This window comes from Megalops cyprinoides, chromosome 21 (genome assembly GCF_013368585.1).
Source record: "Megalops cyprinoides isolate fMegCyp1 chromosome 21, fMegCyp1.pri, whole genome shotgun sequence".
Taxonomy (NCBI): domain Eukaryota; kingdom Metazoa; phylum Chordata; class Actinopteri; order Elopiformes; family Megalopidae; genus Megalops; species Megalops cyprinoides.
Genome location: NC_050603.1, coordinates 19430789 through 19443797, shown reverse-complemented (window position 1 = coordinate 19443797; position 13009 = coordinate 19430789). Strand labels below are relative to the sequence as shown.

General features: G+C 39.8%; 2 protein-coding genes across 2 annotated transcripts; both read left to right on the top strand.

Moving 5' to 3' along the window:
• The first annotated feature begins 3936 nt into the window (after window positions 1–3936).
• Window positions 3937–8162, top strand: otud6b (OTU deubiquitinase 6B). Its single transcript, XM_036515853.1, has 7 exons — window positions 3937–4099; window positions 4882–5033; window positions 5220–5318; window positions 5477–5789; window positions 6246–6307; window positions 6655–6761; window positions 7474–8162. The coding sequence occupies exons 1-7, from the start codon at window positions 4030–4032 to the stop codon at window positions 7556–7558; spliced, it is 888 nt and encodes a 295-aa protein (XP_036371746.1). The 5' UTR covers window positions 3937–4029; the 3' UTR covers window positions 7559–8162.
• Window positions 8163–8978: 816 nt separating this feature from the next.
• On the top strand, window positions 8979–12803 carry lrrc69 (leucine rich repeat containing 69). The gene is made up of 8 exons (XM_036516224.1): window positions 8979–9155; window positions 9349–9475; window positions 9601–9673; window positions 9883–10078; window positions 10393–10464; window positions 10741–10842; window positions 11795–11974; window positions 12696–12803. The coding sequence occupies exons 1-8, from the start codon at window positions 8979–8981 to the stop codon at window positions 12801–12803; spliced, it is 1035 nt and encodes a 344-aa protein (XP_036372117.1).
• The last annotated feature ends 206 nt before the right edge of the window (window positions 12804–13009 follow it).

Genomic DNA, 13009 nt, shown 5'->3' with positions numbered 1-13009 from the left:
ACACGAGTTTAGGATTAGTTGGGCTGAAGCTTGTGGTACCACTCGAGGCAAAACTTGCACAGAACATAAAACGCAGTCCGAGTAGCAGACATTTTCAAAAACTTAAGGCACGCCAAAGACACCAGCTAATTTCACCTGGAGGTAAATGAAAAGAACTGATAACATCTAAATCATGTGAGAACACCAGGCTCATCATATCAGCTGTTAATCATTTGAAAGAACAATTCAAATATCAATGCGCCAGCTATTGATTACGTGGTTGAGGTTAGAGTTAGGTTTAGGGTTTGTTAGCTTTAGGGTTTGATTGCCAGTATGTCTAATCAGTCGTGAAAGAACAGAGAAATGGGATGTGAACAGTCCCTTGTGCACTTGTTTGAGAGTGTTAGCTCTATATTTTAGTGCTGACACCTCTAGAAAAGAGGCCCAGTCTCTGATATCCCCAGAAGATAGGCAAGCACCAATCTATCCAGGTGAGATTTCTCCTGTCCTTGTGCAGCTAGGTTATTGCTGAATGCAAGTCTATCAGATCAGTAACCATGAGTTGTTTAGGCATATGAGCAAGTACAAACCTTCTGCATTCTGTCTGATATTTTCTCCTAATAACCACATTATATAAGCCATTTTGCTTTTGAAAGCAAGTTAGATAAATGTACAGAAAATTAGACATTCTGCAATTATTCTCCCCTTAATTATGTGATCTATGATCTGTGATCATTGAGAGCATTGGGATGTGTGGAAAAACAGTCATGGGCATTTTTTCTTACTGTTTAATCTCACTGATGGTAGACATAATATGCCTAATCATGATCTTAAATGTACCACCATAGGCAATCTAATGTCTTATTTCATGGCTGAGTTGGAGCTGTGCTTATGACTTTGGGGTATCCACTGTGTCTTCACAAGGATCAACTGATTGCATTTTCTCACATTATCCAAAAATGATTTTGCATATTAATTAACTTCTAATACCCCCTTTCTTCCATAGAAGTAAACACAAATAGAAACTGATGGTGGATGTTGGTTGCTTTGTCCAAGGGGCTTTGAGCACACACACTTGATCCATTTGAGCATTCATTTCAGTGTGACACATACTGTCTGTGAATAGAGTGACACATGGCATCATGGGGTTTTCAGATATGGGCTGCAGTGTGGTGCAGAGGTAGGGAGCAGGGTTGCTAACCTAAAAGCTGCTGGTTTGATTCCCCGGTGGAGAACTTCTGTTGCACTTTTAAGCAAGGCACTTAGCCAAGATTGCTCCAGTAAATATCCACTGGATGCTAGGAAGCTAAAAAAGGATGCTGTGTCTGGTCAGCAAATAATGTGCAAGCACTGGAAATTAGGTTGAGTCTGGAACATTTCTGGGACTGTCACTTAATCCTGCTCAATGATCAGTAAAGTGAACAATAATGTCTATTACGGGCAGTCATGCAGGCTTTGACAGGGGGAATTCCATATATGGCATCCCTGGCCCATAAAAGGTCTTGTCCAGTGAAGTATCATTGTGTAAGGAAAAACATACATAACTCTCATCTCTATGTAATGATGCCAGCAGAGCATGTGACACAATGACAGAGCAGCAGTGGGTGACAGAACCTCTAAATATGTTTGCTCAGCAGATTCTTGCATCTAGGATGAATTACATTGCTTAGAATTGTTTTTATGTTATCCATTTATGCAGCTGGAGATGTGTAATTCAGCAGTTACGGATACAGAAACATTGGCCTAATGTGAAAGTTAACTGATAACCTTTGGGTTACCTCCATGCAACAGTAGCCCTTGTTCCCTTTGTATGTGTGTATTGTGATGGTTGATTAGATTAGCATTTTAATCACATGTGGCTGATAGGGTAAATAGTAGGGTCTCCCATTTTGGGTCTCCAAGCTTGTCTCATTTGACAGCCCACCAGTTGACTGTAAGCAGTGCTTTCATCACAGCAACTTCATCAGATCCCTAGTAAATTGGATTAAATTTATATTTCTGTCTTTCTATTCAGGAAATCCTCATAACAGAGAAACAGTTAAATGCAGTGAGCTGCATTAATTTGTCTACGCAAGCACAATAGTATTGGATTGGGCTTATCATGAATAGTGATATGTTGAATTGTCTGTTTAAGAAAAAAAAATCAGGAATGTATCTTGTATTTTCCCTTGCTTGATGATCTCAGAAGTAGTGATCCTGAAGCTAGCTATCAAACCTTCTCAGCTATCACGAGTAAAAACAGTCCTCAGTTGTAATGTAAATAATATTCATTTTGATACAAAATAAAAAAATATAATATTTAGATATCAGAGAGTTTTCCTAATGCCTCAACTTGTATATTAAGAGAGTTTTTGAATTACAATACATTTTATTTTGCTGTTTAAAAATTCATTTATTTCAATTACATACAGTAGTATGACACAATTCATCCAAATAAATATGAGTAAGAGTGCATTTTAATTATGCACTGATACATTTCCACACATTTGCTTGTTACACAGCCACACATACAAATGGTAGAGATTTTAATGTTGGAATCTATGTTTTCAGAGCTAGGTGGTGGCCAACTGGCAATGACATTTCAGCTAGATCCGCTTCTCCAGTTTCACACAGTGCTATGATAAGCCAAAGTACGATTGGTGCCCTTTTTTTTACTTCCTTCACAAACTTTGTGTATCACAATACGATATTTTGGATGGCATGGTTCTATGGAAGAAATCCGATTAGTGTGAGATTTGCAGTGAGAAATCAGAGCTTGTATATATATGGAGAGAGAGAGAGAGAGAGAGAGAGAGAGAGAGTAATCTTGGGCATAATTACCCTTTTGCATTACTATATTCATGTTAATGATGTCTAAAAAATGTTAAACATCTTTTACTAGTCAGGATTTAATCATATGTGCCAAACATAAAACATAAAGGTATGTTGAAGTATTATATTAGTGATTACTGTCTTAACTATATGTAATCTAAGATGTTTTGAAGCATTACTTTCATTTGTCCATGCATTTCTTCTCAGTTTTATATGGTCAATCTGAAAATATGACAGCCTTCCCTTATGGACCAAATAGCAGACCAATGTCATGGTGCAGTGATGGGGACACTGTACTGTAGGAGACACTGTCATCTGGATGAGATTTTAAACACATCTCACAGATTATTGAAAGATCCCATAGCAATTAATTATTACAAAGAGTGAGTGGTTCCTTGTAGTCTTGCCAAATTCCCAAACAGGCTCTTTTAATCTGGCTATGTAGGCTAATAATACTTAAATTTCATTTTCTAATCTAAATCATTCTCTCCCCCTCCTTCCACCTGAGGTTTAGTGTGTGTTCTGTTGGAAAATTAGTGTTGCACATCACCCATGTAGGTGCTGCACATTGCTGGTACATGTCGTGAGTCACCTCTCATTCTCTACATTAGTGTTTTGAGATCGTTGGCACTATATACATGCAATTCATTATTAAAATACATGTAAAATACATGTTCTTACCTATACCATAGCGTACCTATAACTGGAGCACACAGAACACACCTAATTTCAATGCACTGTTCCATATGCATTCATTTCCATATTAATTATCTACATAATATTTTATTTTATAAGATATTTTCTTACCTTATAAACCTGACCACTGACAAAATATTTATTCTTCCTCCCAGTGGAATTCTTAGGATCTCATATGAAAAACGAATAATTATGTAAAGTTTTGTAGTTCAAGGTTCTATCCTGTGGCACATACTGTTCCGTTTTTTTAATAGCAGACAGGTGATGCGTTGCAGTCATCTCCTTTCCACAATCTTGAAAATAGCTTCTGTTTAGTCTCTTCTACTAAAGGACAGAACTATTCCGCACGTCCTGTGAAGTCCTCCGGAAATATTAGGCTTTCAGAACATTTAAGCTGGGCTTTTATTTTGAAAGGCTTCCTGAAAATGTACCGGAAGTTGTATTCTGAGCTTCACACTGCCCGTTTACGATCATGGCAGCCACCAGGATTTCACACTTTCTCATGTGAATTTTATTTTTTATATACACCTTCAGACAGAAGCCATGGAGGAAGTAGAGTCGGCGGAGGAACTTTTGACGAAACAACATCGTAAAGAGAAGAAGGACTTGCAGGGTGCGTTATTGACTCACGGAGTTTTCTGGCTAGGTAGCTAGCTAGCTAGCATTCCCACTGCGAGACAGTTCATTCATGTGATACCCACTGGCTAAGGTAGCTGGCTGTCTAGCTAATGTCGCGTTTGCTGTCTGCGTGTTAAAACGTAGCTGACAAGCTTACTATCTAACTTAATAGCTATTCAGGATGTTTGGAAGTCTTGTTAAGAGGGGGGACCTGATGATCGTGGTTTTTGTTGCTGACAAGCTAACGTTAGATAGGTAAGGTACACGCTAAACTGCCAGATGTGCAGTTAAACATGCTGTGCGATGGAGTTTAAATTTGCTATCTAGCTATCCATTGCTATTGGGAATATGACCGATTCCATAGTTCGAGCTTTGGAACTAGCCAGAACTTAACCTTCATTTGAGATATGCTAAATTTGCTAACTTATTTATTCGATTCATAAGAATCAGGAATAGCTAGGTAGAGTAACCATCAAGGTAGCCAGCAATATAACGGCAGCCCTTAGGTAGCTGCCTTAGTGAAAATCAACGAAATGTCAAGACAGCGGAAACGGAACAAAATACTTTCGGCAGTTTAGGCAATTAGTTAGCCAATTCATTAGCGATCATCTCTGATTCATGTAGCTACAATACCCGTCCTAGCTAGTTAACATATATTTCTCCTTCGCTTGTACTAGATAGATAGATTTTCTGAGTTCTCAGTTATCGTCACTCGTCCCATAGTAAACGTCTTAGTGTACACATAGCTGAGGAGATATTTGATTTCTTTTTCTTCAGCCAAAATCCAGAGCATGAAAAATGCTGTCCCCAAGAATGACAAAAAGAGAAGAAAACAGCTGGTAGAGGACATCGCCAAGCTGGAGGCTGAACTCACTCAAAAACACGAGGATGAACTTAAGCAACTAAACAATAACAAGGGTGAAGATAAGGTGCGTTTACTTTCACTTAACTACATGAACGCCTTATACAAATGTCTACATACAGTTTTAAGACAGGTGCATCTCATATTTTATGAAATGCCAGTCTTCAGTACATTTGTGTGTTTTTATTATGATGTTTACAAATAACTCATACTTTTTCTCAATTTGGTATTTACTTTATGTGCGTTTTGCAAGGTTGACACAGTTGCAAATGGAGTCGAGAACCTGGTTTTGGACAATGAAGAACAAAAGGAAGCAAAGCAAGTTAGACCTTCCAAGGCACAGAAGAGACGGGTAAGAAACAATCCTTCCTGTGACCAAACATGTTTACACATTCTAGAAATCGTTCTGCTGTGATTGCCTGCATGTTAAAGTCTTACCGATGTTTTTCGAAAATGCAATGGAACATATGCACCTGACCTGTGTTGCTCCGTGACCGATGCTCCTTTCAGGATAAGAAGGCCGCCCTGGAGAGGGAGAGGGAAAACAGGATTGCCGAGGCTGAGGTGGAGAACCTGTCGGGTTTCCGGCACCAGGAGGGCTTGAAGCTGGCTCAGAAGCTGGCCGAGAGGCAGCTTCAGATCAAGGAGATCTCGTCGGACGGGCACTGCATGTACCGCGCCGTGGAGGACCAGCTGGCGGGGCGTGGCCAGGCCCTGGGCCTGGTGCAGCTTCGCGCCCTCACCGCCCAGCAAATGAGGAGCAACGCCGATGACTTCCTGCCCTTCCTCACCAACCCCAACACTGGGGACATATACACAGCCGGTGAGGGATGTACACTGTGCTGAGCTGTTCCTTGTGCAGAGAATTTTTCTGGGGTTTATTACAGAGCATTTTATTTTTTGCATGCCTTCACCGAAGATGACACAGCAGATTTTCTGTATGCAGACCTGATTTTGATGTTCTTCAAAGAGTAAAGCAAGTTAAAAAAAAAAATCCACTACCATGATACTTTTGGGAAAAAAAATGTAAATTGTATTCTATGTGTATTGTATTCTATTCAGTTTTAATCTAAGTCACATGGTAGTGTGACCTTGAGGTATGTTCTCAGGCTCACAAAACACTTCATTCTTTTATGATTTTGCAAATATGAAATGACAGTATTACATCTGAATATAGTTTGGGATTGACGTCCCTGTATTTGCACGCACTAGTAGTGAAATCCAATGTTTTCTGTCATATTTTTGCCTTTGACATTAAACTTTGTGTCTGTGTTCTCAGATGAGTTTGAGAAGTACTGCAGAGATGTGGAGAGCACAGCAGCCTGGGGTGGGCAGCTTGAGGTAAGGACACTGCCGCTGCGTCTCACCCAGACTTCCCCCTGGAATGATGAAATATTTAATAAACCAGAGCGTATGTGTGCGACTGCTACATGAAATGCTTAGGTTGTGGTGTCAGGGTAATAAGAATCTCCATGTGTTTTTCTACAGTGTTTTTATGTGCTTCCCTGGTTACTGTCAATTGAAATTTCTCATCCATTTATTCAGGTACATTTGCTGGAATGTAATTTAGGTGAAATGGAAGATGGACTTTAGTGTCTTGCTGTCATTTCTGCCAGATCACTTAAAAATTGTTGTTATGAAAAGTCCCTTTATTGATTTTATTTATTTATTTTTTTGTTTCATCACAGCTGCGGGCTTTGACACAAGTCCTTCAGATGCCAATAGAGGTCATTCAGGCTGAATCTCCTGAAATAGTGATTGGGGAAGAGTACAAGAAGACACCAATCACTCTTGTGTAAGTAGACTCCTGAGCCTGCTCTAAGGTGCTGTATGAAATTTCAAAGTAATCAGGCATGGAGTGTGATATGGAAATTAGATTCTGTTCATTTCTGCTGAGGGACAAAATTATTCAGGGCTGCTGGTATAATTAGAGTGGTACATGTTATCATGTTTATAAAGCTTGAAAGTGACAACTTGGGGGTAAAACTATGTCTTAACAAGGTTTTCAACACACATCCCTTTGATTAAAAGTTCAATTCTTTAAAAATTACTGCCATATACATTGCTTTATTATTTGTATTTCTATACCAGACCAACACTGAGCCAATTGTAGAAGACTACAGTCCAGTTGCTCTGATAATACATAATAACCCCAGCTCCCACGGACAATTGCAAAGACGATACTTGAACTCATTTAGTCAAAGTGTGGGCAGAGGAACCTTATTAAGGGTTATGGTGATATGGAACACCAACCTCAAATAATGTGCCAGAATTCAGTAAAAAAAAAAAAAAAGAATTATGTTGCCATTTGATTCTTCTTGGTTATTTGAAGGCGTTGTCCAGTCAGTGCTTTAATCTGCTTTGTTTGTATGGTATTGACCAATCATAGAGTGCTGTTCCATTAATTATGATGATTTATGCATTAGGCAATGTTCACTTGGCTGGCCCTCCTTCATATGAAGTTGTGAAAGGGAGAGTGTTGACTGTGTGGCTGTGCTGTGTTTCAGATACATGCGTCACGCCTACGGGCTGGGAGAGCACTACAACTCCGTGGAGCCTCTGAAGGAAGCGACCAATGAGGAGGAGAGCTGAAATTCCCAACTGCGCCAATCTGTCCCCTGCATCATTCTGAGGAATATTTAGAGTTACTGTATAGCTAGCTGTGTCTCCCAGGGGTGAGAGAGGAACGAAGTGACCGTTGAACCATGTTTTCCCCTCAAACAGCGGTTACGGTGAATAAAAAGTTTCCTTTGAGGTGAACTGTAAAGAGGATCCGATAATGGATTTTGTAAGTTCTTCTCAGAGACTAGTCATGCCATTTTGGAAAAATATGTGTAATTACATGCTAGGTTTTGGCAACGTGCCATTTTATATGTTGCCGGCCAAAACCAGGTACCGTGTGTACGTTATGACAGCATTGTATCTTGCAATTAAAGTCGTAAACGATGGGTTTGTTTTGGTTTAGCTCAACATTTGTGAAGTCAGGCTGCCCTTCACACAGAAAAAGATTTTTCAGTGAAACCATGAGTACCATGCAAATGTGAGACGCGCAAGCTGAAATTACAGAAAAGGATGCATCTACTGTCATCAAACTGACACACCGTGCTTAAGTCGAGCCATTACTGAAATGTCAAACTGTCTGGGCGTGTTTCATATCCTCACCAACAAAATAAATGTCTGCCAGTTAAAAAAGAAATCCTTTTGACATTGCATCTACCTGTTTATTACTGCTAGGAAAGCTGTGTAAGGTGAAAGGCATATGGTTTTCTTCAGGAATTTGTAACAGGAATCACACCCACTCTGCTCAACCATTTCAGAAAATGATTTAACTTCTGGCCATTTCTTACATGTTTGAAAACATCCACAAAAGAGGCTTCTTTCAGTATAACAAGATACTCTGTAAAAGTAGGATGCACTTTTCTGGGTGATTTACACAAAGCATCTGGTTACAGTTTTGAGGACAGCTCAAATAATAAAAGCACAGACTACGACAGCAATGCAAAACACATAAAGGTAATTAAATGTTTCTGAAATTGAATTGTGATATGTTGTGGTGATATGTTTTCACCAGTTTTAATTTTTTTTTAATTTAGGAAGTGCAATGCATACTTCAGTGCATGTGAGGACACCTGGAATCTGAAAGGATGTTAAAAATGAAATGGCTTAAAATTACAGGCTCACAAAATTTAGTTGGGTTATCCTGTCACTAAAACGTAAAATGCTGTTTTTGTCACTTAGCTGAGACGGAAGTCAGGTACCACTGCGCTGCATAGTATCAGTATTGATCTGGAAATGTTTAGTACAATAATTTAATAATTATTGAACGTGATTTTTGAGATAGGATTTAAGCATCACCCTGTTAAGAATTTTATTGCATTAATACAAATATACCACTTGAGGTCGCTGGTGTCGCGGGACCGGAGTAGCACGTTTGCCCTCTAAGCGTCTTGTTTCCATAGAAACGCAATCCCTTGGTTGTGGAGATTGAAGCTAGGAAAGCCGATGTATTCAGATGGCAAACAATCTGGTCATCAGAGCTTTTAAGGCAAATGCCAGATCATTCAACTTGAGCTCTAAGAAAATTGACCAGGTTCCTATCGCAGTCGCAAAGTTTACAAGCCTTTTAAAACTCCAGTTGAACAATAATCGTCTTTCAACTCTACCGACTGAATTACAGTCATTATGTAGCGTGAGTAATATCGCTGACGTAGCAGTTTTAAAATACCTATTGTATTTGGATTTGTTTACAGATATTTTAGTTGAGGTTTGACAACTTGTCCTCGATTTGAGATTTAAGTTTCTATAATGAAGTTTCTTACCCCATATGAGAAGTATTGTTTTACTTTTTATTCTGTATTAAACTGTTATTTATTTACTGGAAGCTGGCAGAGCTCAATCTGGGAAATAATCTTTTCGAAGAGATTCCACCAGTCCTGGGTTCTCTAACCTCGTTAAGAAAACTTTATTTGTTTGGAAACGAAATCGAAAATTTGCCTAAAAACGTGTTAGGTAGGTCCATCCCGCGCTTGACCATCTAACCGCACATATTTTTAAAATTACACTTACTTTATGAATGGAGCAGTTTCTTTGAGAGTGCACTGCAAGCCAAACCTTAGTGGAGCTGTCCTCCGCAGGTGGGCTCTCAAATCTTGTCCTTCTCAATGTGAACCACAACAAAATCAGAGTCCTTCCACCGGAGATAAAAGGGTAAACAATAACATGATTTGATTTAATAGCAAATTTGTAGCTGTAAAATAATACACATTTAAATACCTGTGGCGGAGATTTGCATATATAATAATGTTGGGAGGGCTACAGATTTCTATGTTATCTTTAATGGAGCATAATCCAAAATACGTGATGTTTGCTCAGTGCTGTATGCTGAGTTCAAATATTGTATCCTGCGCTTTCCACAGGCTTGCAAACCTGGAAACTCTCAGTCTAACTGACAACAATTTGGAAGTTATTCCTGCTGAAATATCTTTCCTAGAAAAGCTAACTGAGATAAATTTAACCAACAACAACCTCGTCTCCTTACCACAACAACTCTACTCGTTACCACAACTCACCAAGCTCTACGTAGCAAAAAACCACCTGAAAGAACTGCCAGAGGTAAGTGCCATTTTGTACAGGGAAAACTATTAAATTATACTTCTGTTTGCCGAGCAGCCATTCTTATTAGGGACAGCTTCTAATTTTTTACACATCTGTGCTGTTGCAGACATAAAGAAAGAATTTTGTAAAAGGCCAGTGTTCAACACTCTTACCTCTTCCTGCGCTGTGACTTATAGCATCTCAGCCTTAACCTTTGGCAGTTAAGGTAGAGGAACTAATAGGAGGGAAATTATTGCTGGTTGATCAATTAAACAAGCTTCCTTTCCCTGAATGGTTTTTACTTTGCTAATGCCGGTCCTCTGTTTCTACAGGGGATTCTCAGACTGTCCAAGCTGAGAGTGCTGGATGTGGCTGGAAATCGCCTCACCATGTTTCCAATGGATGTATGTACTGCATGTTGTTTTAGCTGCTTATCCACAGTTGCCATTTCAGTGCAACCATGAGCTGAACATAAATAACATTCAGAATAATACATAATTTCCCTCAAAATAAACAGTTACTCTATGGAATTAGTCATTTTTAAACAAGGAGGGGGTTTCAAATTTAAGTGTAATTTCAGTCTCTCTGCAGTTGTACAATATTTTCATTAAAACAGATTACCGGTCACTGTGGTTGTCCATAAGTGTCCATAAGCTGTCCATAAGTTACTGGTCTTTCAGTTCCAGTTTCTTCAACTGGAGGAGCTTTTCTGTGAAGGAAACTCTTTTGTCCAGCATGAGCTAGTGGAGTCCGTTCAAGAGATGGAGGTGCTATCTTTAAAGGTAACACATTAAAACTGTTGTGTCACTTTATTTAAGCTAGCATTTGATGTAATACCTTTTTTCTTAGTAACATACCATCATCGTAATGGGAACATAAGACTTTATGGAGCAGTAGTGAAGGTGCCGTTCATGCTGAATAATGTAGTATATTATATACTATGCTAAAAAATATAGTATTTCTTCATATTTTATCAAATTCCGGAGATGAATATGGAAATTAATGCCAGAGGAAACAGAATACATTTTTGCCCACGCCATTCACATACACCTCTATATACAGCAATTGTCATATTATTTGTGCCTGTGCTATTTATGCCTTTGCCTTTGCTAACACAACTAGGTCAGTAAACATTTCTTCAAAGTTATATTTTAACTCTATTTCCAATGAAGCATCTGAAGGAAATGGAGCTCTCAGTACAAAGTGATCTCTGAATCATCCTGTGTGATAAAACATTCAGTAGCGATTGGTGAGTGAGGCTTCGTGAACTCGATGAAGGGCGGAGCTATCATGAGCTTTTGATATCTCATTGGTCTAAAAAAAGGAAATTGTTTTGCTGTGGGGAGCAAGGTCCTCTAACTGGTTTATGTAAGTCAGTGCTTGGTGGCAAACAGTAGCTCCACTCATCATGGGGATCATGAGGCCTCTCTCTCCTATTACTGCCATTCAGTGTGTGAAGAAACTGCCCAGGGCTTTGAAGCAAGACTGCTGATACCTATCCTTTGTCACCAGAGAAGAGCAGAGTAGATGGTTGTTAGTCTGTATTTGGGAAGAGGGGTTAAAAATCCAGCTGTGCAAATTGCTCACATAGAGTAATGTATGTAACAACGAAAGTCAGTCCAAATCAGGCTGTCCAGAGGGGAAGCAGGAGAAAGAGTCTCTCTGAACCTTGTTCACTATGGGCTGACGCACGGTGTCTGACCAGTAGTGCTCGTTGTGGTCTGGTCTGATCAGGAGCTGGCGGCGAGGCTGGTCTTGACTGAGTGCAGGAGGAAGCCATCTTTCTTCTGTGAGGCCCTGCGGCTCTACCCAGCCCTGGCCGACGTGCTCTCCCAGGGGGGCAGCTGTGCCCTCTGCTCCCAGCCGTTTCTCACCACCTGGCTGGAGTGTGTGCAGTTTGTCAGCCTGAGGAAGGTACAATCCTGCTTTCTGTGGCAGCACCAGTCGCAGCCATTGACATCCATGTACCTTTATTATAGTGTTATTACAGTGCTATAGAATTACAGCTGGGTGGTGCCAAGTATGAGTCTTGGCAGAGCTTATCTGTGATGCAAGCCTACTAGGGGGATAAATATACCACTCTGAAGAATGGGTGAGGTTGCCAGTGGTGCAGAGTGAGTTATATCAGAGGGGAACAGACACACAGTGCAGTATAGTGGTCTGAGGGAGTGAAAGAGATCAGTATTACAGTGTTATTTGTGCATTTTGATACCTCTTCCCTTGAGCACTGTGCGTAGCCTGAATTAACCAGTAGCAATCTGGTGATTGACAGCTGGTGGATAGCCAGTCAGAGCTTGTGCAATGTGGGCATCTACCATCATCTTAGACAAACATAGCATTTCAAACTAATATGTTAGGTTTCAGTTCCTAATAGATAAGAAGGTTATGTACATTTTATGACTAGCTGACTGAAGGAAAGACCCAGCTGTACACATGAATAGATGATGTTGTATGTCGAATGAAGTATGACTTTTAAGAGAACAAAAGGTAAGTAATGACATGTGCTCTACAAGAATGCCAAATAGAACACAAATTATACTTAAAGGGAGGGGATAGGAGGGGGTGTTCTGCTGTGTGAAATTTGGAAGAGGTCAGACACTGTGGTTGAATTTCTCCCCATTTTTTTTGCTTTCAGGACATGAAGATGAAAAGTTCACAGACCGTGCCAGTTCGAGTTCTTCTCTGCTCCTACAGCTGTTTCAATAGGAGCGGACACATGTATTATGGTGTTGCTTCTGTGTGAGCGCAAAGCGAATCTGTGTTCAGCCTGGTTTGCAGTGGTACGTTTCTGTGCCTTTAAATGAGGTAACTTGACTTTTAGCAAAACGGTACTATGCTAAAAGCTGTCGCTCACATTCTTAGGTGTGATAAGGCCTGTATTTTTAATTCTTGCTCCCTAATTACGTATCCGGAAGACAGATGGATATTTATGTGCCATGCAGCTTGGTA